The following is a 26,197-nucleotide window of genomic DNA, read 5'->3' on the forward strand; positions in this document are numbered from 1 at the left end:
ATGATGTTGGATCACACAAAAACGTATAAAATGGTATTTGTGCATTTATGTAGAAGCGTAGAAAACTGGAGAAATGCTCCACCACTGGTATTAAATCTTACAGGCAGTAGGATTTGTCTGACATTCAAGACAAAACTCAACATAAAAAAAAAAAGAATTTTTACTTTGGATGGAAGTCTTGCTGGCTGATTGCAGCACTGCCTGCTGGGGAATGGCTGTTCAGGATAATCCTGGATGCTCGGAACAGGAAATCATCCAACAACGGCTTAATCAAAGAGGAACCTGAAACAGCAATCCACATCTACTGTTAAATACTTAGATTATCACTGAAAATGCAAAAAAGGTGTTTCATAACAACAAAGTCACTTCATGGCACCACATCAACAAATGTTTTATCAAATATTAAAGGTACTGCCAAATATCAATCCTTTTATCTCTATATCACTTCTATGGATGTCTTCACATGACTGTGTAGTCATGTGTTAATATAGAATTCACACCAGTCAAGTCAATTTAAAGAGGAATACTCACCAACCATTTCCTTCTCTGCCCCACAGAGTGAAAGGAGAGTCTTGATGAGCCTCAAGTGTCCTGCTAACAGGATGTTATCAGCCTCACTAGTCTCACACTCTGCCGTGCGGTTGGGCTCAAAGTTGTCCAGCCAAGTGATCTCATCTTCCAACATGGCAGCTGGGCTTATCTTCAGCTGCTCCATTTCTGATGCTGCAAGGGAAAAAAAAAAAAAAAAAAGAAAGGAACACAGTAAAAATCAGCAGCTTTGGAAATGTAGAATATAAACACAAATTACGAAGAGTTTGGTCATGGTCTAGTTTTGCCCCCATATAAACCTTCCGTCAAGGAGCTCAGTTCACTTTCCAGAAGGAATGAGCTGCCCTGCAGCTACCCAGTGCCAAGAACAGACCATGCCAGGCACTAGCATACTGGCAGGTCACTCTGAGTTCAAGGTGTAGTAACACCTTTCTGCAGAAAGTAACCAATTTTTCTACAGAAAGATGTAGAATAAGCTTGGAAGCTGCCATCAGAATGACTGAATCAGGTGTCTGCACATACTTACATGTTAGGTCATCCAGTAATTGACATCTCAGGTCAAAATATTCTGTACACTGGGACAGAAGTCTGAAACACGTATAAATAGAAGAAAGGTATACTTAAAATCATAAACTTTTCTCTAGCCAATTGTCTTTAAAGTTTGTGTGTTCTGTCCATCTAACCCAAAGCAGCATAACCATTTAGGTGAGCTTCTGCATGCTGCAGCTCTAAAAAAATATTCCTTCCCAACAGCTAATTCTGAATATTAGGAATCATATTTAATCCTCATTTCTTCCCTCACCTCACAGCAATTCTAGTTAGTTATCAGTTCACAACAGAACAACAACATGCTTTAACTTCTCAGTTACTCCTCTAGAAATTGCAGGATGTCTACTTCCAACACTTGCCAAGTGCTAATCCCTCTTCCCCCAGAGCTTCCACAGTGCACCTCATTGCAAAATGTGTCAGATCTGCTTCCTCAATAAACACATATGTGACTTACCTCTGGTTGATTCCTCTCATGATGCTGGTTGGTGACCAAAGAGGCAGCTGGGCCCCAAGAACAACGCTTAGGAGGAACTGGTTTGGCTTTTGTACATCTGGGTGAGCTGATGTGTCTGTCTGGCTAAGGGTGTACAACTGGTCACAGGCAACGCGACGAATCTGCAACAGCAACACTGTCATTGTCAAACACCAGCAGTTACCAAAAGCTTGCAAAAATCCCCACGCTCGTGTTAAAATCTAACAGAAAAAAATGACATTGCAATGGTGCAAACTAAACTATAAGCTTCTGCACCCACCAGCCAGGGTTTCTAGAAATTTAACAAACCCTGTTCATCCCTGAGTGAAAACCTCTGATAAAGACAAATTATAAATACAGATAAAGGGGAAAGATGTAATGACTTTGTGCAAAACAGATGACACATGGTGAAATGAAGTAAGCATAAAAGTCAATAGATTTTAGAATATCCAAGACAATCTTAAATCAAAAATGAATTTTAGGAGGATTTTGACACTCGGAATGAATTTTCAAAAGTTCAGAAGAATCCATTAGACTTTACCCAAAACAAAGTTACTTGAAACTTTCCCTAAAGTACTAGTTTTACAGAATTTGTGTCACCAAAATGAGACTATTTTCTTTAAACTAGTCACAGCACAGTCCTGTGCATCTCATGGATGAAACAAGCCTAGAAAACATATAGCATTTTCTATCAACCCATCACCAGATACTGGAATTACTAACAATCTTACAAAGGTTATTTATTCAAATACTAATCTGTGGGAATACTTGCAATAAACAATTTTATGTTCAGACCATAGGAAATAATGAAAACACACATTTCAGGAGGAGCATTTAGAAAGTTTTCAAAGGAAGACCCTCACCTCAGCACTTGGTGATCCAAGCAGAATATCAATGATGAAATCAGCAACACAAGGCAAATTGTAAAAAGATCCTGGAACAGAAAAGCACCAGGCTATCTTATTAAAAATAGTATTTAAAAATAAATCACTTACAGTCTTGTATTAAAATACCACAGGATCTAGAGGACATCAACACAGAAAAGCAGTAAAGGCTATTTGCTGAGCTCCTTCCCTCACTAGAGGCTGCCACCATGATATAACAGCACTTTCCTTGCCTTCCTGCACCACCAGTGTTTACACTTCCTGTACACAAAGACTCAAGTACTAAACAGGAGCAATGCAAACAGCAGCACTTAGAGAATTACAGACTTCAAAGGCAGTGCAAATATTTATACTCTGGCAGTAAGTCAGCTTTCCCAAAACACTTCACCAAGGCACAGAACTACATGCCTTATTTCAGTCCTGAAAAAAAGCAATCCCTGAGATTTTTAATGAAATGTTGTGTTTTTAGCTTGAGCTGTCCTCAGCTAAGAAAGCCATAAGTTTCTCTTTTTTTTTTTTTACTTGCCTTTATCCAAAGCCTCCTCCCACCTGACTTGTACTCCAAATAGTGAGCAATCCAATTTTTTTTCCATACCTAGCTGCTGACTACGTAGCTGAAGGCAGGTTACTAGCAGAGACAAGGCTTCCCCAGCAATGAGGGCATCTTTGGTGGACACAGACTGCTGCCTCACACAGATCCCAGCGTGCAGTGCCGTGGGCTCCCCTTCGCTTCCCGAACTGCAGTTACTTCCTGCATTCAAAAAAAAAAAAAAAAAAAAAAAAAAAAAAAGGAACAAGTGCAGCAATTAATTAAATTTTACAAATTTGCTCAGATTTTTTGTAATTTAATTGTATAATGTCCCAAGCTGGTGGACACTCAAGAGGATGAACATGGAATGAATTCAGCTTCAAGCTCCTAAAGTGTTCAATTAAGATTAAACCAAAAGCTTTTAGATTGGTTTAGGGACACAGTTAACCCACCTGAGCTGCTAAGTCTGTTTCTAATCCCAGCAGGAAAGAGAGTGCTGCTTTCTTTGATGGGCTGACTACTTCCCACGAGGTCCAGGCGTCCTGCAGCAGCAGCCCACGAGAGGCGCATGAAACAAGCCACTGTGGAGGTGAAATCATTCACCTCCATGGTCTGGAGGAACAAGAAACTGCAATTACTTCTGTGATATTCAACAATCTTTGTTAATCACAGGAATAAGAGGAATGTATCTTGTGGATCGTGTCAAATTGACATTTACATTTGTAAATTCTCTCTTCTCTACACAGAGATTCTCTCTCGGAGAGATTCTCTTCTCTGCACAGGTTCAAGGATTTAAGAGTCTTCGTTCCCAATGAGAGACTGGTATTTCTATCTTAGAAGCAATTAATTTTTAAATTCTCCACCAGGATAGATACTCTTGCCACCTATCTGGAGGCAGGCATGCTGATTTCCATAATTTCAATCTATTTGGGAAGCACTGCCCCACAACCTAACAAAGCATACTTGTCACATTAACTGTGAAGTTTCTTTCAACTGGACTCAATGGGCTTTCAAATAACATTCTCATAAGGTACTGAAAATAAAAAAAAATTCATTTTCCTCCACAGTACTATCCAGCGAATTTAATTTTTAATGAGCTATTAGAAAAAAAAAATCTTGTCCAATTCTTTCTAATTCAAAGTATCATGGATTATAAAGTCACAAGTTCAAGCAGGAACCTTCTCCTTTCAATTCACAGAAAATTAATAGCAGTAAGATCTTAAGAGTTAAGTGTGACTGAAGATAAACCACAAGTCAGATTTTTGTGTACATCTATTTCTTGTAAGCACTTTCGGGGTACTGCTTCCCTTTGTAGTGCCAAAATAATTTATGAGAATATGTTAAAATTCAGATCAAGACTGGAAGAGACACTGATGGTCAAGATTTTCAGAGGCTTTTAAATGCAGGGCAAAAACCTGTATAAAAGACAGATTGATTAAAAATCTCCGAGTTGTACAGCTGTCATTGGAGACGACACTGCTACATCAAAACCATCAAGCACTTCCTTACCTGTATGGCAACTCTTGCAGCTGGGATGATTTCTTCCACCCTGATGGAGGATCTGTCAGACACAGAGAGCTGGCGGTAGGAGGACTTCTCAGGAGTTCCACAGATGGACATCTGCCTGCTCGCCTGCCGGCTCACGTTGCGGAAGGGCCGTGAGGACAGAGCTTCCACCCCATCCTTAATGAAATCCTCATCCAGCAGTGTGGGCATTGTCTGGCCAACCAGCAAGAACCTGCACTCACAGAGTAAAAACATCAGCTTTGTATTTGAAATGCTTGCCGTGTGAATGAAACAGAATTCAAAGTACCAGTTAATCTTAAATATTAAAAGCTGCATGCTAAAAGCACAGAAAGCAGCACTTTCTCTAATGAGAAGCAATTACATACCTTGCAAGCTGCAGGCAAATGGAATAGACTCCTTGTCTTGTTTCATAGTCCACCTCTGATGGGATGGAATCTCTCTGCATCACATTCACCACCAAACTTAAAAACAAATCGATAAGAGACTCCATTTGGAAATGTTTCACATTAGGAGAGCTGCAATTAATTTGTCTCTATCCTTCCTTCCTCCTATTTGTCTCTATCCTTCCTTCCTCCTATTCACTCAGCTGAGTCCCAGTTCAGACTGACTTCTTTGGAGGCCAACATCCTCATTTTCCCCTTTTATATCTACAGATGGAAGCTTTCTGCTCCTGCTGGGAAATGCTTCAGGATCTCTTGGGCAGAGGAGTGTCATGGATAGAATTACTAAGAGCAAAGTATCTCTGACAAATCTTAGACTATCAGTATTGTCAGGTCTTCCAAACCACTCACACTGGGCCTCAACTCTTATCTGAAGTCTGAATTTTCAAGACTCTAGTTACAAATTTAATTTGGTTCCCACTTCATGACCTATACTTTGACTGCTTAAAATGTCCACTGGTGTCTACACAGAGAAGTAGAATGTACACACTTGAAAATCTGGATTGAAACACTTAAACATCAAAAACTATCCAATTATCAACTACTTTAGTACAAGCCACATTTCAGAAGCTTATTTGTGCCTAATTTGATTTTGAGGTTTAACAACATATACTTTGTTAACTATGACAGCTACTGGCATATTTATGACAGTGGTAAAATATACAGGACATAAATAATATGACAGTGGTAACACAGCCTTGGGTGGATTTTTTTCTCTGAAAAAGAAGCTGACAGGTGTATTAGTGTGCTACAGTGTGGAAATAGGAAACCACACACAACTGCTAACTAAATGAAGTGCTACTAATTGAGCCAAGGTTTTGAAATCTAACCTCAAACCTCCTGCTCTAAGGAAGTTTTCACAGAAAGACTTGGCACAGTTTCTTGCCATTTCATCATCTGCAGTTGGCATCAGCTTGGAGCTCAGCACCTACAATAAATTAATAAATAAGATGTAAACTACCACCCCTCTTAGCGTTCTTTACCTGTTGAAGTTTGAAAGTATAACAGAAAAAAAAATCTACTACAAATGAAGCAATTAATAATATATTTACACAAAACTAGTTAGTAAAAGAAATCTCATATATTCAATAAATCTCAAATATTTAGGACAACTATTGCAACTACAGAAGTTTCTTCTGAACCAAAGGGCATTTTTTTCTCACTGCAGTTTACATGTTAAGGGAACGGATGAAGTATATGTAATGTCATCTTCTGGTTCATTTGGTGCCTCTTAGGAGCCCAAATTCTTCTTGGTTCTGGATTTTCAATTCACAGTATCCCATAAAATACCCTACAGATGACTTACTTATTGATTTACCCCTTCTGAAATATAATTGTATTATTATTATGGTGTTTCTTTGTAAAAGATGACTCAGGTAATTCTAGAGGCCTTATGAACATCACCACTCTGTCATTCCTCCTGTTTTAAATCAGCACTGAACTTAAGAGTGCAAATACCTCAGAAGCATGACTAGAAGGAAGTCTGTGGTCATTGTGGGTCAGTTCTCATTTATGTTTATAATCTGTTTCACTTCACATAAAAATACCCCAACACCCAAACAAACAAACCCACCAAAAAAACCATGGCAAAAACCCCAAACCCATCAACCAAAGAAACTTCGGTCCCTCCAAAAATCCCAGAAAACCCGACTGATATTATTTGCTTTCTTGAAAAGTCTCCTTGGCATGTACATGTCAACAATGCTGCAAACACAATACATGTCTTCCAAGTTCACAAATCAGAAGAATGTTTTACAGAGTTCCAGGCATGAAATCTTATAATCCCATGGACATCTGCAACATTCAATTTTCATATCTTTCATATGTTCTGCAGGTTTCCTGTGCACGTATTTTTCAGACAGTTCAGACTGGTTCCCATATTTTCACCAGATCACCAGCTGAGGGGATAAAAAAAAGCACATATTCCTTTTCCTGAGAGAAACCATCTTCCCATTGGCTTGACTGGAGATGAGGAACAAGTCCACTCATATAATCTACACATGTTATCCAATTTATTACTTCTCATCCTCTGCCAGAAAAGCAAACAATTTATTACTTTCTTTTATTATTTTTTCTGGCACAGAAGCTGCAGATAACTGTCCCATCCTACTGCAATATAACCTGTCAGCTCAACAAGACACCCTGAACCATTTGCTTCGAGTTGTAGAACTTGTCAACATACTCCAAAGACATAATCAAGTATCTTTCACTCCAGCTGTACAGAAAAGGGAGAATCCTGAAGCAGGACTGTGATGACAGTGTAGGAAGATGAAGAGCTAACAGACTGTGGAAACCTAAAGGGAAGCAACCACGAGAAAATTCCTACAGCAATCTTGGCACAAGAAGGAAAGAGAAACATTTTGTCTAATGTCCTGGAAGCAGTTGGCAATTGGTCCTCCAACCTCAAGTTGTTCAAATCACATTTGTCATGGGTCCTTATAAACAGTGGGACCTGCAAATAGAACTAAACACTGAGCTTTTAGTGTGCATGTTACTGTGTCCTACCAACAAGACCAGCTGAACTCCTGTAATCTTTAAAATCCATTCACTGAACTCTAGGAAATAATCTTTACAGGGCCCAATCCAGCATTTTAGCCAAAGAATTTAGAACAATGCTTAGGGGTAAAAAAGTTCTATGTATTCTACTCTACCTGTGCAGCCAAAACAGGCCAGAGGCCTTTTGGTCAAAGCCCTGCATGTTTGGATGGTGAAAATTCTTCCCAGCTGAATGCTTTGTAAAAACATTCCTCCTCAGACAGAAAATGAGAGACTTAGACAGTACAGAAGTTTCTGACAAATTTAATCAAAAAAACCCAATCCAACTTAAAATAGCTCCCATTAATTTTTAAGGGCCAGCTTTTTGATATGTATTTTTTATACATACACACACTAAAAATTGCATATTCAGAGATATAGAGATCAAGCAGGAATTTTATCTAAACAGTAAGAATTTCATGTTCCTTTGCTCCTCTCCACTTCAGAACACTTCTTCCACCTTGCAAATCACACAAAGAGGGACCTGGTTTCTCATTTAAGTCTCTGAAAGTGAACTTTCTGTCCCTTTCATTCTGTGTAAAATTTACCACATGCATAAAAGCAGCCTGTGTCACAATATTTGCATTTTTCATAATGATCCCATCACAGTGGACTCCTGCCCAAAAAAACTAGAAATACTTAACTCTCACTGCTCAGAAATACAGAAAGAAGCAAACTTGTTTTCTTACCTCTAAATTGTAGAGCACTCTGAATGTGGACATGCCTGGAGCAAAAGATCTGAAAAGACTTTCTAGTATTGAACTGGCACTGGGCTGATGTTGGTGTTTTGAAGACAAGGATGGGGATTTTGAGGACTGAGAACTGGATTCTGAAAGCAGTGTTTTCTAGTAGGAAAAAGCCACAGAAGAAAATATTTTGAGACTCCTATGTTTTGCTGTAATTGGGAATACATTTCTTACAACCCCTGTAATAACCCTCTCAGCTCTGGCTTCTTGGAAGTAAGTCAATAATGAACATTGACTTAACAAGAATATTATTTTGGTGTAGTTTCAAACCCTCTGTGTATAATCTGACAGAGAGTTTAAGGAAGTAAACTAAAGGTAGTAAAATCCTCTTTGTGTAGCTCACCAGGATCAATTATTTAATCCATACCTTCCTTCCCAGGGAATCAAGCTGATCAAGAGCCTCCTGAATAGCTGGGTCAGTGGGAATCAGGAGCAGAAGTTTCCTCACTCGCAGTGTTATCCTGAAAAGAAATCAGAAGCTACATGAACAAAACAAGGGCTCAGCCACACTGCAGAGTGAGTGGAGTGAGTAGTCAAACTGGGCACTGTGAGCAATCCTTTAATACACAGTAACCATTTAATCTACTTACCTTGGCTCCTCCAGGTTGGCAAGCTGGTAAAGCATATCAAACACATTACAAACGAGAGCCATGACGACTCCAGGGAGGGATTTCTCCTGAGAATTAAGCAGAAATACAAAGGTCTTTTTCTCCCTTCTCTGTTGTGTCTAAATTTAACAGAGCTCTTCACTGTAGCAAATGGCCCAGATGCCAACATGACCCACAGAAAACCAGCTACTTTCTAGGCTGAGACAACATTTACATCATTCCATTTCCCTTTTAACAGTCAATTTTTGAAGTCAGCTGTTATGAAAAGCAAAATACAAAGCAGAGCAGAAGCGACCTGAACATGCCAGTTGATGCTTCTTAGTTTACTTTCATACTGCAGCTTTATTAGTAGTGAAAATGTGGAAATCTCTACCCTCAACAAATACACAGTCTCAAAATTAAACCAGATGGGTCCTATTTGTTTAAAAGTCCCTGTGGAGATGAATGAACACCAAGCAGGCTACCACAGGTGGCAGAGTACTGATTATAAAGTCCAGCCTGCATGCACAAGGCAGTTGTGTATTTAGATGATTTGTTTCAATTGCACTTTGAAAGCAAAACCAGATTACTAAAGATTGTAAGACCTTACTGGAGCTCCTATTCTCTCCCCCATCAACCCCTGCTTCAGGAAAAAATCTGAGGGAAGGAGTCTGGTGATATTATGCAGTACCTGTTCCATTGCATAGGATGAACTAAATACACTGCTGCTGTTGCTGGAACTGGTTGAGGAATCTGCAGAAGTCCCTGATGGAGTCCCACTTCCTGATGTTTTTACTGTAAGGATTTGTTCATCAGAGAAGCCCAGTTGGTGGAGTAGTTTCTGATCTTTGTTTACTGTTAGCTACAAGAAAATATTTATTTTTTAGTTCTGGGAAAGACTCAATTTCATAAAGGATGAGAATTCTTTGTAGTTAACATACCAGGCTGTCATTGGCAAATATCTGTATATTTTCCACAGGTGAATTCAACATCTTTGCTATCTTCCACCTGACACTTCCTACAGTTTCATTGCTATGAGCCTGTGAAATTAAACAACACTGGTTCAGTAAGTGTGCTTGAGCAGTAAATGCCAAGAAAAATTAAAATCTTCCGCAAGAGTCTTCCTGCATAGGGTGCTAAAAGTACTGCTCATAAAAGTAACAGGATAGGACAGCACAGAAATGCTCCAACACCCACAGTGAGCAAAAAAAATTATTTTCCCCATCCTGGAATTCACTGAAGATCAAAATACATTTGGTCCACAGACACTTCCATATACATATTTTTAACATTTTCAAGAAGAGCTTTCAAGCTGACCGGAGTCCTTATAACCGCCTTACTCTTTTCAGTCCAGGCATAAAACCCACCAAGAGTGGCTACACAACCAACAGTCCATGGCACAAACAAGCTGGGCACACTTACCTCTATGGTGAAGGTATCTTTGGTAGACTCATATGTAACATTGAGGGTTAAAAGATGTCCATGGAAAGAGGCACCATGAGGTAGAATAGTTCGGGGAACAGAGTAAAGGTCCTACAGGAAGAGGAGGATGACTGTAAATATCTTGAAAAGGAAGACATTTCTGTGATGGTGGGTAACTATTGTTGCATGTTCAAATAACTTTTACTGTTTTTAATAAAACTGGAAGCTGTGTTCTTAGCCTTGCCTAGTAGGAAATTACACATCTTACCTCTATTGTTATCACGTAACGCTCTGCCAACAGCAGCAGTCTCTCAATTATTACAAGTTTAGTTGACCTGAAGATAAACATTGAAAACAAGAGTAACTTGTCTCACAGATTCATTTCCAATGCCCATGGGTAACTACCATGAATTGTCTGGTTTTGAAAGTACCTCCTTAAACTTGGAGTTAATTCAGCAGAAATGAACTAGGAAAACAGGCCAAGAGGCTCCTGTTGTAGTGCTTGAGATGTTGCCAGCTTCAGAGGAAGATTCATGTTTCTAAAAGTCCCACCCTATGCTCCTATATTTAAGTTACACATATTCAGGTATGACTAAATTAAGCTTGAGGTTGAAAAAACAACCTTTTCTCTCCTAATTTAAGAAGAACCACACCTTAATCCCACTGCCTCAGAAATATTACGTAATTAATAGGCTGGTAATAACCTGTGAGGGTTTTTTATTTTGGTTGGTTGGTTTAGGTTTTTGGGGGGGCTGGAGGCAGGGTGGATTTCTGGTTTTGATTCGTTGTTTTAGGGTTTTTTAATGAATATTTGGCTTTGGTTTTCTTTGTTTCCTTGCTATTTTTTTTTTAAACACAGGTATTTCAGAATCTCTGGGACTCCTATTGCATAGCAATTGGAATATTCAATTGAAGAACCACCAGAATGTACAACTACCAATTACTGAGAATTTTAATTAGCACTCGAAATCTTGTGGGAAGCAGCTGGGAGTAAATGCCTACTGCCATATTTATTCCTTGAGAGGCAGGCCTACCTGTAAGGAGACTGAACTGATGTAGCCACTGTAGGCATGGCAGTTGCTGTAAGCATTTTTGTAGCTCTTGTGACAGCGTGTGTTAATGTTGGACCACCGAGTGCAGAGCTGGCTGCCTGCAACACAGAGCACAGCAAGGGACAGTCAGGATGTCCTGGAAAGCTCAGAGGACAAAAAAAATATTTGTGGAAAGAATTTTTCTTTCTTTAAATGGAATTGCCATAGAGAAGTATTCTTATTCTAAGATACAGAACCAAAAGGATGTAGGCATGAGAATAATTAGAATTTGTCCTTTACCTCTAATCGTGTGTAGCAATCAGCAATGAATTTCTTGTGCAGTGATACTGAATCCTAAAGATAAAATGTACAAATTAATTAGAATTGACACTAAAATAATGGGAATTACTCATAAACTGACAGAACCCAACAAATCACACAGCTGAACATGCAGAATATCAAGACTTTAGGAATGTCAAAGCACATTTATGTACAACTATGTGCCTACCTTTTTCAATCTGGGAGTTAGATTAATATAGCTGTAATTTATGATCAGTTGAATAGCTTCATTGGCAATTTCTTCATCTGGTGACTCCATTGCAATCTTCCAAATGAAATCCATTCCTATTAATTCCAGTTTTTCGACACTCTACATGAGAAAGAACAACAGTAAAATGTGACTGGATTTTTTATACAATAGTGAGTTGAACCACAGGGACAAAACTGTTGGAAAAGCACCTTTTGATTAAAACTTAAAACATTTATTTTCTACCATGCTGCCAAACTTTGACACAGTGCAAAATTAAACCAACTGCTGTACATTTGTGTATTTATACAAGAAAAAAAAAATGTTTACTGGTGGATAAACAAGTTCCAAAGAATAATCTCAGGCAAGCCAACTGAAAAATTAAAAAACTTATAAGCATGGAGAAATTTTATCTAGAATGGAATTTGTTTCAAAAAGTCAGTATGATAATTAACCACACAATAAACCATCACAAAACCTGCTCTGATACTTGGCAAAAAAAAAAATCTTTATTTGAAGTAAGTTCTCTGTGATAAAGATCTAAAATGCCTATAGGAAACTACTTAACATATAACCATTAATTTAACAAAACCTCTGAAGGATCAGAGTTTAAAATTATAGTAGGTTAGAATTTAAATATGATAAGTCTAACTCCCATGCAAAGAAAAAAAAAAATATAAAAATTACTTTCCCTGCTAGGGAGAAGAAAAAATTGCACACTCGAATTCATGATTATTTAAAAAAAAAAAAAATAGTTCAGTCATTCCTCCTTCAAAGTTTTACAAGGAACAAACCAGCTTCCAGCTATCAATTGCTGAATTTTAACTGTTGACAAAGTTTCAGCTATGGAATTTAACAATGTTAATGCTGCAAGGACAATCTGGTCATTAATACAAACATGACCATGTCAAGCAGCTGCTACACAATCCTTGTCTCACCTCCTCCTGTTCCTAAGAGGACACAGGAACAAACTTGCCAGAACACACTCACCAGTTGAGTTCCTTGCCTCTTCAGTCGATGGTCACACAGGTTCACATTTTCAAAGAATGTCTTAAATAAACTAAAACCTGAGAGTGGAAAAAAAAGGCACAGGTTTTTTAAGCTGGTCAGGCTTAGTTTCTTTGTTTAAAAAGTAAAGTTACCAAGTACAGAGGATGATATTTTCCCTCTATAACTAATAAAGCTCAAAATGATAGATCCCTTTATTACATTGATTTTTAGCACTGGTTAATCTTTGATTTGAAGGCTTAGGAAACAAATTTCTGGTATCTATTTTAACCCCAAATCTGTTCACCAAATCCATTTTCTTACCGTTCATAGTAATTTCATATGATTCCAGTTTAAGAATTTTCTCTTTGAAAAGCTGTTGCTGCACATCACTCTCTAGATCATGTTGCCCTTTTGTAAACCACTCAAAGCACATCTGTGAATGAAAGGCAGACACAATTTTTACCCCGTTGTCACATCAAATATTTTAGGTTTATACAGCAAACAATGTCAGATACTACAGTAACTCATCTTGCATAAGTTTTATCTACACCAAGAAGTTCAAAACCTCATCTCGTGGTAACCTCACATGTTATGGAGGCTGCATTACAGCTCTAGGGTACTTCAGAGTCATCTTTCACCCAAATAATGCTGAAATGTCTCTTGTGTCTGCACCAACCTCCATGTACCCCTTTTCATACCAGCATCTCCAACTAATCCCCAGCCAATGTCCTTCCTCCAGATAAATTTAATGTTAAAAGAGCATCCTGGTCATAACTGAACCCCTAACAGTGGCTGCTGTAGCCTACACAAAGCATAAAACGCATGACTAATCTGTGTTTGCTACTCACGCTCCACATGTCTCAACAAACACACATGCTGCTCATGATCCATTAAAATTCCTTCTGCAACCACAGAAACCAACTTTTCAAGTTTTTCTTACCTCTCGATCCAACTCACAAACATCTTGGCCAGTTACCAGGCATTCCCAGATCTCCCTGGCACGATTCCAGCCCAAATAAAGGGTGGCTTCTTGCAGAAAAAATGCCAAAAATTTTAGATGTGCCTCCAAATACTGAGAAAGAAGAAACAAAAACTCAAGCTTAGGACTTTTCTTTCTGAAACAAGAATTCTGAGCATTCTATTTTTTTTCCCACATCTAGTTGTCAAACAACAATACACTTTGAAAAGCCTGGAGACATAAAGTGTTTGTGAGATTTATTTCTATTTTAAACATACTTTGTGGCTACCTTTCTAAAAACAAACATTGAAGTTCCCTTTGGATTTGCTCTTACTTTGCTGGTGGTGATATTTGACACTAAGTCAAAACTAGCATAGAATAAAATAATTATCAAAGCATTAGGAACGAACTACTATCTGTGTGTGTGGCTTCCATGTACTAATTAGCAAATCTGTTGCAGATATTTATTAAGAGGTTCACAACACATTCAAGGATATTACTTCTACCAGGAACTGAAGCTGGTAAAGAAGCTGGAAGCTGCACAGGCATGGCAGCAACAGATCATAGGATGGGAAGATCTACTCTTCACCACGTAAAGATTTTGCTAAGGAACTTGTGTAATTTTGTGTAATGTTTGTACAGCTTTCCTCTATATAATAACAAAGGTACAACAAACCTTCATTGATAAGTAGTAGAACTTATAAAAAATAAAAACTAGAAATAAAAACTAGAGTAATTATTCACCAGTGAATTTCAAAAATGAACCAACAAGGTAAAGAAATTCGGTACCTCCCGGTAAGTGTATCGGCCATCCACCAGTGTTGCTCCCACCAGCCCACCTGGGCCTGCCACAGATGCAGCCAAACGGTGACAAGATATCAAGCTTCCTGTCACCAACTTCACTATTTCAAAGTTTTTCTTTAAATCTTGAATAATGCTCTTGGCAATAAAATAAAAGAGAGCGAAGATGCTTTTAAAGCAAGAGTTAAGCAGGGATGTGCATACAGCAATTTGCTCTTCTACAGACATCTCTTACCAGAAGGAGTCCCTCAAAATCAGCTGTTCCCTTCCAAGCACCCAAGCCCCCCCACCCCCCATGTTGGGGTTTTCAGCATGTGCTGAAACAAGTGCTGCAGATTGCAAAGCCCCACACCTCCACAAAACCACTCTACAGCAGACATGATTGCTGGTAGTTTAGTTCTGTTTTCCAAGAGTCAATGTCAATCCAATTACAAAGCAGTTGGTCTAAACATTAGCCATTGTTCGTTTCTTAGCACAAACATGCCTGTTAATTATTCTACAATAAGCTGAGAATAAAATAAGTTAGTCCTGACACAGCAAAGATTTATACATACATAAACATACAGTCACAAAAGGACAGCACAGCACCTCTACTCCAACAGTTAATTTACACTACACATCACTAAACTACTTGGAAAACTGTTTATTAGTTAATTTATTTTTTGTTCTAAATTCAAACTTCCATGTTTGGCAGAGCTACACAGACACAAGAAAAGCTTCAAAAATCTAGTCAGCATATAGCCTTACCTTGTCTTGTTTTTGGTAAGTTTGCTTAATAAATGAACGCGTGATTTCGTGGAGCTGACGCAAGGCTGGCACCACCCACACAAACTGAGGATTATTGTGCTGGGACGACTGGTAGCAGGAAAGGTAAAAACAATTACACATGTGGTACATGCTCAACAACAGGTTAACCTTCCTCTCAGACTCCTGGAAGCCTACTGGTATCTGTTAATGCTGCTGTTTCAAAACAACAGCTACCACCTCTGCTGGCTTCAGTTACTTGTTCCTGCTCCCTTTTTAAACAATCAAAGTGCCTTCTTCACTTTCTACAAGAAGTCCCTTAAAACACACATATGCCATTTTGGTATCCCTATTATTAACCCCAAAGTACCAGCTCCTTGCTTGAGAACATGCAAATTAAGTAGCCAAAAAGAACTCAGTTGCACCAGGGAGAGATGATAACCACCACCTTCCTCGATTATGGGGCATGAAGCAGGTCTAAAAAGGGCAAATCCAGTCAAATGATGTTACTGCTAAAGCAAAGGCAACAGAAGAAAGAATTTCAAATACTATTAAGGTTTAAGAGACAAGAAATTTCTGATTGGTGCTGCAAGCAGCTTCCTGATAGGAAGCAAAGGATACTGAAGCTGCATTTTGAAAGAGATCCTACAAAGAATAACCCTCCTACCTCATTTTTAGAACTGCTCATCACTTTTCTGGGAGGCTTCATTTTCTGTAAAGTTTGACCACACAGACCAGTACTGAGGTTGCTTGTTCAGAGAAGTGATGTCTGGTTTAGATACTGATAACACCCAAATACCACTTACACACTCAGAGAGGTTGAAGGAACCTGCCCATAACAAAGTGCTCTTCACTGAACACTTCCCTCACAAATTTGAGAAAGCTACCTTAACATTACATTCCCTCCCAGTTTATGTCTTCATTTCCCTAATGAAGGGAAATAAGAACACCATGTATTTTAGAAGTTCTGCTGTATGCTTACCCCAATCCCTTCTAGTTAACAATTACAGCATTTGTTAGTGTTTCCCACTGCAGCACCACTGTAAAAGCCCTTGCCAGAATATAATTAAAAGGAATGCGATTAGGAAAGCATGAGAAGATCCAGAAGAAAAAATAAAAAAAAAACAACTATAACTTTCACAGACATTGAGAACCCAAGATTTGAAATTCATATTCATGAACACGTAAGTGTGATCAATATCAAGAACACACTATACCTACTAAATATCTAAAATCCTCTGCAGATGCTGCAACACAGACAAAACCTAATTTATCATGAAAGAAAAGAACAAAAAAAAGTACAAGCCTTTTTCTTTATTTACAGCATACTTCAGGCTGAAAAAAAGAAGACAGAGCATTCCTGCAGGCCTCAAGAAAAACTGCCTGCTATGTGAACAGTGCAGGAGAGAATATATGCAGTCTTTTAAGCCATGCACATCTTGCTGCTGCCAGGAAACAGTACAGGCAGCTTTGGGAATGGCTTCTTTATGTTACAGGAAAAGAGTTAAATATTTTACTAAAATACAAAACTACTATGATTGAAATATCGTTTTGCATTTTGAGACTTAATGGTCATGCCAGAACACATGCTTTACTTAAAAAAAAAAAAATCTAATCTAGGCTTTCACATGAAAGGGACAGTTAAAATACTGACATACCTTTACAGTGGTTCCATTTGCAAATTCTAACCTTGGGCCCATCCTGGTAGTTTCCCATAAACTGATCACTCCTTGTGCTGAAAATTTGCTTAAAACAAAGGCAAGAGACTTACTATGAGTCTCATGATCAACAAAGTGGCTCACACAAAGCCTACCCCTCTCGAGGACTCCCCAAGGTAAGAACTTACAGATGGGACACACAATTTGTGCATCTTGAAAGAAAAGGGCAACACTGAGGCTAGATAAGATCTCATTTTGGAAAAGATAAAATAATAAACCAACCCTCTTAATATCCTCTATGCATTTGATGATGTAGCTCCTTTTGATTGCCTCTTTCACTGCATAAGCATCACTGAGGATTGTCAGGTGTTCCTCCAAGGCCTGCTGGATAAGACTACACGGTAATGTTGGAAGATGAGCCAGCTCCCAAAGAACCTCCAGAACCTGGAGGAAGAAGGGCAAGGATAGTCAGGACCTAGGAAGTACAGAAGCTAGCAACTGCACGTTTAATAAATTAAAAATCCAAAGGAAGACCATCCACTTGCCTTGCCAGTGGTTGTTTCCACTCGTGCTTCTCGGCCAATGCGGCCAATGAGGCTCAGCAGCTTCTGCCTCACTCGGTCACTCTCTGTCTCCCAGCTCTGGACAGCAAAGAAATCAATGTTAGAGCACCTCTGTCAGGCTGTTACATCTCAAGTGTACACAAAAATATAATCCACAGTTGCTTTACTGCAGGAAAATCAAAATACAAACAAGTATGTTTCCACCATAAGTATTTCCTTATTTCAGTTGCTGGGAGCAAGCACTAATTTGCACTAGTTACAAGTTACTAGTTAGCAAGCACTAGTTACAGCACTAATTTGCTCAACTCTTTTTCAAATACTATCAGGGATTAAATATAAAAATAAAATCTTAACTTTAAGTCCCTTAGGACTGGCTACCTAATGCACTTAAAATCCAAGTCAATCCAGACATTAGCAGATTAGGTTTCTGGGTTAACATAAAAGTTAGTAGTAAAAGTACTTTTTTAGCAGCAAATTTTATGTTTAGATAGAAAACATTAATGTATTCAAGGCATTTGCCTTTCAATAGGCAGGATGCACAAGTATATCTTATCAATTCTCTTCCTAAGCAATGTAAATTCATGTGAAAACTCACTTTTTGGATTAGAACAAATAAATGATTGAGTTGATCAGAGCTAAACTTCACAGCAGCTGCAGCAATAATGGTATGTATGTTCTCAATCACAGTGGAAGATTGTCCTGACTGAAAAGGAAGAAAACACAAAAAGGTAGGTATTTAACCCAAACAAGCCAGAGAAAAACCTTCATGTAAGCATTATCCTACTACACATACTAAAGGGTGAGAATAGCAGCTTTTGACATGGTAGAAACACAAATTCAGAGTAAACTGCCTGTGCTCCTCATTTCCCTGAGAAATCTTTGGAAGTAATTCTAAAGCAGGAACTACAAGTCTGTCATCATTACAGCAGCTCCAAGCTGCTGCAGTGGCAGCAGAACAAACATCACCTTTTCTATTGCTTGGTGAGGTTCACGTTTGTGGGGTTGAATCTTTGAAACTATTCCAGGCTTTACTCAAAAATGAGCAATACAAAATCTCTTCTCACATGGATGTGAGCACCATGGTAACAACAGCCAGAGAGGGGGAGGAAGTATTGCTTTTGATTAAAGAATAAAAGTGAGGGAGCTAGAAATCACATTTCAACTCTGCTAAGCATTAAAGACTTGCTACCATGCCACACAAACTGCAGACCTGACAGTGTTCAATGAGTTTAGTCTAAAATATCAACATTTGCACAGAGAAGAAAACCATTTCCTGCAGTGGAAGATCAGTTTGTTGTCAAAGTTTCCATGTGTCATTTACATAAACACTCAAACCACCTTCCCCACACAGTAAGAAGTTGAATACCCTTAAAGTGAAGGCCAAAAGATGACTTGTCAGTTAATTATATGTTTGTACAGGAAGGTAAATGGGAATTCATACAGTTGGAGTCCACTCTCTTTACAGTCACACTCTGACTTTAAATCCATACCTCCAGCCACACACATTAATATCCCAGTTTGGTCCAGACAAATATTCTTGTCACCTGTTTCAGGCTGACAACCTCTTATGCCAAGTCAAATACTTTTGCAGTATCTTAACACTTGTTGCAAAGAACTGAACTTCATCACAGGATTTGCCAGCTGTGATACAAGAATTGCCAGAACAATTGATTTTACATGGTAAAGGAAGAAGCAGAGGGAAATCTTTGCATTAATTTCACTGTTAAAATCTCAACACCTCCACACTGAAATAGAGACGTATAGATTATTTTTAAAAATCCCTTGATTGGAATGTTTGCTTTTGTAAGACAGTCTGAAAGTACCTGCTTAATCTTGATTGCTTACCTGAATTTTCCAAATTTTAGTGAGCTCATCTAAAGATAATTTACTGCCCAGCAGTTCAATAATTCCCTTTATACGATCACAGTACTGCGCTTGGTCTATATTACCTGTGAAACAAAGAAAGGCAACTCAATGAATATATTTCAAACACTATTAGATACATTAATATAAAAAAACTAATTCTTTTAAAAGGGAGAACAAACCTATCTTCATTTGGTAAGTCTTTCTTTACTGTTACAGGCAAGTATCAGTACAAAGAAAAAGAACAAGGCTGTTTCCATTTTTATTTTGTTTTTCTTCATCCATCTGATAGCACACCTACAGAATGTTACTACTTGGGGAGAAAAACACCTCTTTTCTCTCTTTAGAGGCTAACAATACACAAACAGAGTAAAAAAAAACAGGTACAGCAGAAGACATCTGCACGGATACCAGAAGACAAGATGATTGTTACAGAATTTGCAGGCTTTTACTTTATTTTGGAGACAACAAAAACCTAGAATTCTTTGGTTATTAGTGCTCATTAAAATGTATTGAAAGGGAGAGATGAAATTTTTAAATTTAAGTCATTCAAAGCATGTGGCAAAAGGCTTTGTGAGAATTCTTACCTTCCAGAGCAATTGACAGGACTGAATTCTCCACAAGCCAATTTAGCAGTCGGTCTGTGTCTATTGCATTCTTCACTGACTTGGACACAGTGCTGTCTTCTATTAATTTTGTTACCTAAAAATTGCAAAATGTAAGATTTTAACAAAAAATTCCCACCTGAGTCCTACATACACACACAGAGTGAAATCTATTCAATAAGGCCCATGATGAAGCTTAAGTGTGAATCCTGAAATATTTTGAGTACAGGTGGTGTTTGGGATTATTTGGGTTAGTTGCTTTTTGTGGGGTGTTGTTTATTAAATTTGTTTTTGGTTTTTAATAAGCTATTTAAAGGCAAATTCCTAACCAGAAACACCATGTCATAAGTCTCTGATGCAGCAGAATCTTATTCTCATTCTGACACAGAAAAGCTGGCCTGTGCTGCTAGGTATTTTTCTACAGATATGCCAGAAGTAGGTTATCTCAGGCTTCTGCTTGTTACACTCAAATCAGTGTCCTACTTTTTATCCAATACTGAACTGATACAGGCTCCTTACTTGAGGGAGAAAAAGCACATTTCTGCTAAAATCTTCAAAAGCTGCACTTTTATAAATTCATCACAGATACACAGCATTTATAATTAAGAACCAAACAGCAATGAGGTTTAACATTTCAATATTCTCATAACTAGAGAAGGAAAAAAAGCAGAAAAGATGGGTCTGAAACACTACAGTGTCCACATACACCTATAATAAAAAATACAATATAAAATACTACATATATGTAGTGCAATGACCTGATATGAGTGTACTAAGACATCGATATAGGTTTAAAAGTCCCATTTGGGTTTTTTTTGTTTCCTCTCAGTGAAAGGATAAAAATGGGATACACCACAGGATGCTCAGGATTATCCCAGAGTGAATACTCAATGAATAGTATAAACCACTGCTTATAAATCAATCTAAAATTGCATTTCTTAGAACAGTGCACTTCTCAAACTGTGTCTAACTGGGAGGCCTTGCAGTGGCTACTAATACTATAAACAATTCCTGTTATATTAACTTGTTTTGGTGTTTCTTTTGAACAGAGCTTTTGCTGAGACAACATAACTTGCAAGGAAATAACGCGCCATCTCTTTTTTTTTTTTTAAGGCTGTGGTTTCAGTGGCTTATTAACAACCCATCCTACCTAAACACATGCTTTTGGGCACACACACACACAGACAGACAAAAAGCCAACCTACTTCTTTGAGGGAATTCATTTTTGCACTGAAGTGGGGGGATTTCAACATGCGCAGCAGAATGTCCAGCCGCAAGTCATCGACCGCCGTGACCAGGTCAGGCTGGAAGCGCATACACAGCAGTTTGATCCCAGACAAGAGCTCAGGGATACTCACCAGCCTCTGTTTGAAACAAAACAACAACAAAAAAAGGACAAACAGAGGCATTGGTATTTTTGCTATTCTGCTACAGATGTCAGTGACTCACAAAGAGTAGGTTTAGTGACCAAACAGAGACTGTTTTATCAAAACGCAGTACCTGGTATATCTGAAAGTATTACTTGTTACAGCAGAAATTTTAACATAATTAAATCTTTGGTTAAAGCTTCAGATTGAGTAAATTGCTCTCCTTTGGTTCAATAACCTATGAATATTTTCTTGTTTAAAATTAACAATTTATAACTAAGTAAAAAGTCAAGACAATTTAACAGAACTGAATACCAAATTCAGGGTAATGCAGGAAGTAGCAACAAGTTACACAGACACTTTACTACCAAATTCTCAGCAGCAAACAGCTAATGCAATAGTAATATGAATTTAACAGACTGCAAGACTGTAAATATCTTTGAGTCAGAGAAGTGAGCATTCAGCAAGCTGCACAAGGGGACAAACAAAACCAAAAATTTGATAGCAACAGTGGCAAAATATTTTTTAAAGGGTCATAAACCAGATATTTACTGAAAAGGGTACTGAACGGAATTGTGTAAATGCATTTTCATTATGTCATTCAGTCAGAATTCAGAACAGGCTGTACTCTTGTCAGTGAGAAGAAAGCTATTCTAGTTTACACTGACAGCATTTCCAAGACACGCAGGAAGTTCTTCCTAAATATTTAATATGTAAAACATTACCTTGTCTTTCAAGTCCTTCTCTTCTACATTCTGTACATATTTAATCATTTTATGAATGACTGGATCCAGCATGGGCTAAAGAATGTGAGAAAAGGCATGACAATCATTTTAATGTTTCCTGAAATCAACTGAATTACTTGAAAGAAGTGACTGCAGCAAAAGGAAATACTTAGCTGAAAGCTCACCATTACCTCAGAGATAAAGCAACACCTGCAACAAGGATAAAACTACCATGGAAGCTATGTCCAGGGCAATTAGAATAAGAACAATTTCAGACCACTGTAATGCAGGTTTGCAAAAAAAGACTGATTGCCCTCTGTAAACACATCAATTAATAGGTGCATAATGCCTCTCTTACTCCCAGGGGCTTCTAAACTACATCCTCTTCAATTAAAGTCTTTCAGTCATTTAAGTCAACAGTTTGTGACAGGAGTGAAGTCTGGAGAAGGCTTGCACATACAAAGAGATCCTGGTGAATTTTTTCCCCCGTACCACAATTTTTGCAGTGTAAACCTCTCATACCCATGTGCATGATCTCAGCCAGAAAGTTCAACCAAAAGCAAAATTCATCTTTCAGACTGGATTCTTTTCCCACATGGTTTCTATTGCTGAAGCTTACTAATGGCAGTGGTAAAGCTTCTCACTGCTGCAGATGTATCTACATGACTACAGACAACTGCTTGGAAAATGAATCTGAACATTGTCTGAGCTGTCTATTAATCACCTCAGGATGCTCAAAATTGTTCTTGTACTTTCTGCAATGTGAGGTTTGAAGGCTTTTCAAATTAGTCACCAGCTTCACACCAACACAGTTGGAAATTAATTTTCAGTCTTCTTACAAGTCATAACAAAGACATTTTACCTGTACTACAGAAGAGTTAAGATATTCTGCACAAACTCCAAATGGCTGAACTAATGCAGAGATTGCCTGAAAGAAAGACAGCAAGTATTTAGGGGCATATTTAAGCAATCTTTTCATAGTTAGCAATCTATAGCTTAAAAGGCAAATAAATGTGAAGTATTATTTATATAATATACTTCCAGTAATTTGCTATGATTGTTTTTGGTGTACAACTCCTTAACAACAACACATGGTTTTAAGAAAGATTTACTCTATGGCACATAGTAGAGTATGTGCTATATATTATACATGGCATGGAGTATGTGTTATATATTTTTGTCTGAAATAAAAAATGCCTTCCCAGTTTTCACTAATCTTGGTCCTCTCATCACTCTGTTCAGTGTTCTCTGACGGATCCTGCTTCAGTCACAGAAATAAACAGAAGGAAAGGAACATGTCACATTTTGCTTGCTCTCTACAGCAATCAGAAGTGTGAATGCAAAATTTAAGGTTAAAGCCATATGGCAAATTACTTTCCCAAAGTAATACGTGGGAGAAAGCTTTTGTAAATGTGTCATATACATGTCAAGATCTCTTCAATGCATGATTTTAAAGTGGTATCTATCCTCAAGAAATTAAACGTATAAAAGAATTTGTTTGCCAATAAATAATATCAAAATCAGTTTCTTTTCACACTGGATCAAGAATTGTGGAACTGAGTGTGCAGCAGTGCCATCCAAGGCCCACATTAAGTGACACTGACCCAGATTTCCTTCCTAAGCAAGCAGTTATTAATCATTAAACAAAGTCAAGTCAAAGTTTCTATTACAGAACTGGCATTTAAAGCAAGGTTTTCCTTCTGTCAAGCTCACATATGACCCTATTTCTATATAAAACAGAAAATATCAATACCCTAAGAAAAGAAGTTAATTCCCTCCAAATGGCATGTCACTGAAAGCAGACTGATTTTATACTGGGGGACAAGGTTCCAGATGACATAGTTTTCCTTTAGCCCCCTCATTCTCCAAAGCTTGAAAGAATTGGAAGTCTCCTGAATATAGGTTAGGAAGCTAGAACTACCCAAGTTACACTTCATCACCAAAAATAGTTTAGCTCTGTTGAACCACTCAGTTTTAAGACACTGCTCTTGAAAAGCTGTTCAGGATTAGACTCTGTCTGTCTTCCTAAGGATTTTTTTTTCCTTAAACAGTGATTTCTGTAATAAATGACAGAAATCAATTCACTTGCAGCTAAATGCAGCTATGGGTGCAGTAAACAGAAAACCAGGGACATACTGGTGAACATACAATGAAACTATTTTGATTGATGTCTAACCAGAAGGCTGAATGCTAGCAGAAAGGTACATTAATTTCTCCTCTTTTCTGTGAAGTCTTAATTGCTCTTCAGTCAGGATTCTGATGTACAACCTCATTTGACCTCCAGCCTGACAGCACTTCTCCAGGGCTCTGCGGGAGTGTTGCTCTGGTACCAAAGAAAAGGTAAAGGCACTGCCAAAAGGGACACTGCTGGCTCTATGTGAAGGGTAAAATAGAAAGGGAGAAGTCTCATGACAGAAGATGGACTTACCCCAAGTTCAATATCTTCAGAATTGAGTTTGGACTGAATTGCTGAAAATCCACCCAACTCTGCAAACTGAAATACAATAGTCAGTATTACACAGTGAACTAGAGTATTTTATTTTTTAAATAAGAGATTATAGAAAATAATCTACTGACAGTTCCTGAGATGCCAACAAGTGTCCTTTACCATGAAATATCCCATCCAAAAAAAGCTTTATATTTTCATGGGAATTCAGGGGCATACTGGGGAATGCAATGTAATTATACACGGTAGCAGGGTTTAAGCATCAAGCTGGAGTAAAAATGGACATAGGGAAGAAAGGTAGACCACATACAGAAACAGCTGACACTACTGGTACTTTTGCTTGGGGGACCTTTGATTGCAGCCTCAGCTGGGGTCTCAAATTCCTCTAGTCATAGATGCCACATTAGGGTAAAGGTGCTCAAGGGAGAAGGCAGCAACTCAACAAGCTATACTTCACAAGGCAGGATTAAAATATCAAACTATTTTTTTGTGGTTGTCAGAAAAATGAGGAATGAAAAAACAAGTCAGGGCAAGGTGAAGGGGAATCTCTGCAGACCAGTGAATTCAAGTGACAAACAACAATTCTGGTTTACATTTACCTACCCTGTTTACCAGATCCACCAGCCACCCATGAGGTTCCTTGAACAATAAGAACAGGAACAAATTAGCAACTGCAACATCAATGCTAAATATTTGTCTTCTGAAACAGACATTTGGACAGACACATTCAGCCCATTAACCCACACCTCAAATGGATGCACTATTACACAAATAAACAGTGTTTGTAACAGCTCCTGTATTAAGTGTAGCTGGAACTTTGGTTGGTTCTCATGAGCATCATCCTGTTTTGGACTCTGACATCACTGCCCATGTGCTGTGGCAACAGATCACATTGTGGCTGCTGACTCACAAGCAACTGTATTTATAGCACTGTAGAAGTGTGGAACATTACTTTCACAAAAATGCAGATGTAGAATTTTCTTTCTACGGCCATGAAATTGATTCCTGAAGGAGAAATCAACTCCACTGATGCTGTTTTGGACCCACCCATCTGGAATAACTGTGACGAGACAGTGCAAACCTCAAAAACTGCCTCCTTGCCAGTGTGTTTGAGTTGAAGATATATTATCCTTGGCTGTCAGAAAAGCCTGAATTCTCTACTAGAACTGAACACTTGGAGTTATCCTGGTCATTTCACACTCAACAACCAAACAGATGTCAGTCCTTAGATACAAAGATCTACCCGCTGTGTGCTTCATGTCTAAAGCAACACACAGATTATTGTGCTACTTTAGACATGAAAGTACATCCATTTTTAAATGTAGCCTCTAACAGAGAACTGGAACAATTTGAGAGCACAAATTAATGTCTGCAGATCAACATACACTCCACATCTATTTGCAATAATTCTCGGTGACATATTTAAACTTTGTGTTATAAATACCTACTAAACAAATAATCTTATCTGCAACAAAGACATCCACCCAGAAATTAGTTTTTAGAGCATGGCCATGCTTACCTTCTGAAAAGTGGATATGGGTGAGACAGCATGCATGTTCCCCTCCCCAAAGACTTCTGCCCAGTTTCTCTGGCACACCTTCATTCGATTCTTGAAATGATATTCATTGTCAGGATTAAATGCCTTGAAAGAAAAGCCCATGGCAATGAACAGGTGCCTTA

At 38.2% G+C, this 26,197-nt stretch overlaps 1 protein-coding gene across 1 annotated transcript in view; it reads right to left on the minus strand.

Annotated features, from left to right (window-relative positions):
* The window catches only part of USP24 (ubiquitin specific peptidase 24), a 61,358-nt gene that overhangs the window by 19,505 nt on the left and 15,656 nt on the right, over positions 1-26,197 (minus strand). The window contains exons 5-40 of the mRNA XM_062497240.1: positions 26,037-26,159; positions 25,121-25,156; positions 24,500-24,565; positions 22,934-22,999; positions 22,072-22,146; positions 21,185-21,343; positions 19,962-20,076; positions 19,357-19,460; positions 18,107-18,214; positions 17,494-17,589; positions 17,198-17,392; positions 15,294-15,416; positions 14,535-14,684; positions 13,728-13,859; positions 13,109-13,220; positions 12,788-12,864; positions 11,780-11,920; positions 11,572-11,625; positions 11,275-11,390; positions 10,509-10,575; positions 10,241-10,351; positions 9,760-9,858; positions 9,510-9,680; positions 8,822-8,907; positions 8,599-8,692; positions 8,175-8,330; positions 5,781-5,878; positions 4,876-4,971; positions 4,493-4,721; positions 3,436-3,595; positions 3,050-3,205; positions 2,434-2,504; positions 1,553-1,713; positions 1,076-1,137; positions 532-723; positions 165-282 (exon numbers count right to left, since the gene is read on the minus strand). Of these exons, the coding sequence (XP_062353224.1) occupies positions 165-282; positions 532-723; positions 1,076-1,137; positions 1,553-1,713; positions 2,434-2,504; positions 3,050-3,205; positions 3,436-3,595; positions 4,493-4,721; positions 4,876-4,971; positions 5,781-5,878; positions 8,175-8,330; positions 8,599-8,692; positions 8,822-8,907; positions 9,510-9,680; positions 9,760-9,858; positions 10,241-10,351; positions 10,509-10,575; positions 11,275-11,390; positions 11,572-11,625; positions 11,780-11,920; positions 12,788-12,864; positions 13,109-13,220; positions 13,728-13,859; positions 14,535-14,684; positions 15,294-15,416; positions 17,198-17,392; positions 17,494-17,589; positions 18,107-18,214; positions 19,357-19,460; positions 19,962-20,076; positions 21,185-21,343; positions 22,072-22,146; positions 22,934-22,999; positions 24,500-24,565; positions 25,121-25,156; positions 26,037-26,159 (4,175 nt within the window). The remainder of the gene's footprint in view (positions 1-164; positions 283-531; positions 724-1,075; positions 1,138-1,552; positions 1,714-2,433; positions 2,505-3,049; positions 3,206-3,435; positions 3,596-4,492; positions 4,722-4,875; positions 4,972-5,780; positions 5,879-8,174; positions 8,331-8,598; positions 8,693-8,821; positions 8,908-9,509; positions 9,681-9,759; positions 9,859-10,240; positions 10,352-10,508; positions 10,576-11,274; positions 11,391-11,571; positions 11,626-11,779; positions 11,921-12,787; positions 12,865-13,108; positions 13,221-13,727; positions 13,860-14,534; positions 14,685-15,293; positions 15,417-17,197; positions 17,393-17,493; positions 17,590-18,106; positions 18,215-19,356; positions 19,461-19,961; positions 20,077-21,184; positions 21,344-22,071; positions 22,147-22,933; positions 23,000-24,499; positions 24,566-25,120; positions 25,157-26,036; positions 26,160-26,197) is intronic.

The sequence above is a fragment of the Cinclus cinclus genome, chromosome 8 (genome assembly GCF_963662255.1).
Source record: "Cinclus cinclus chromosome 8, bCinCin1.1, whole genome shotgun sequence".
Taxonomy (NCBI): domain Eukaryota; kingdom Metazoa; phylum Chordata; class Aves; order Passeriformes; family Cinclidae; genus Cinclus; species Cinclus cinclus.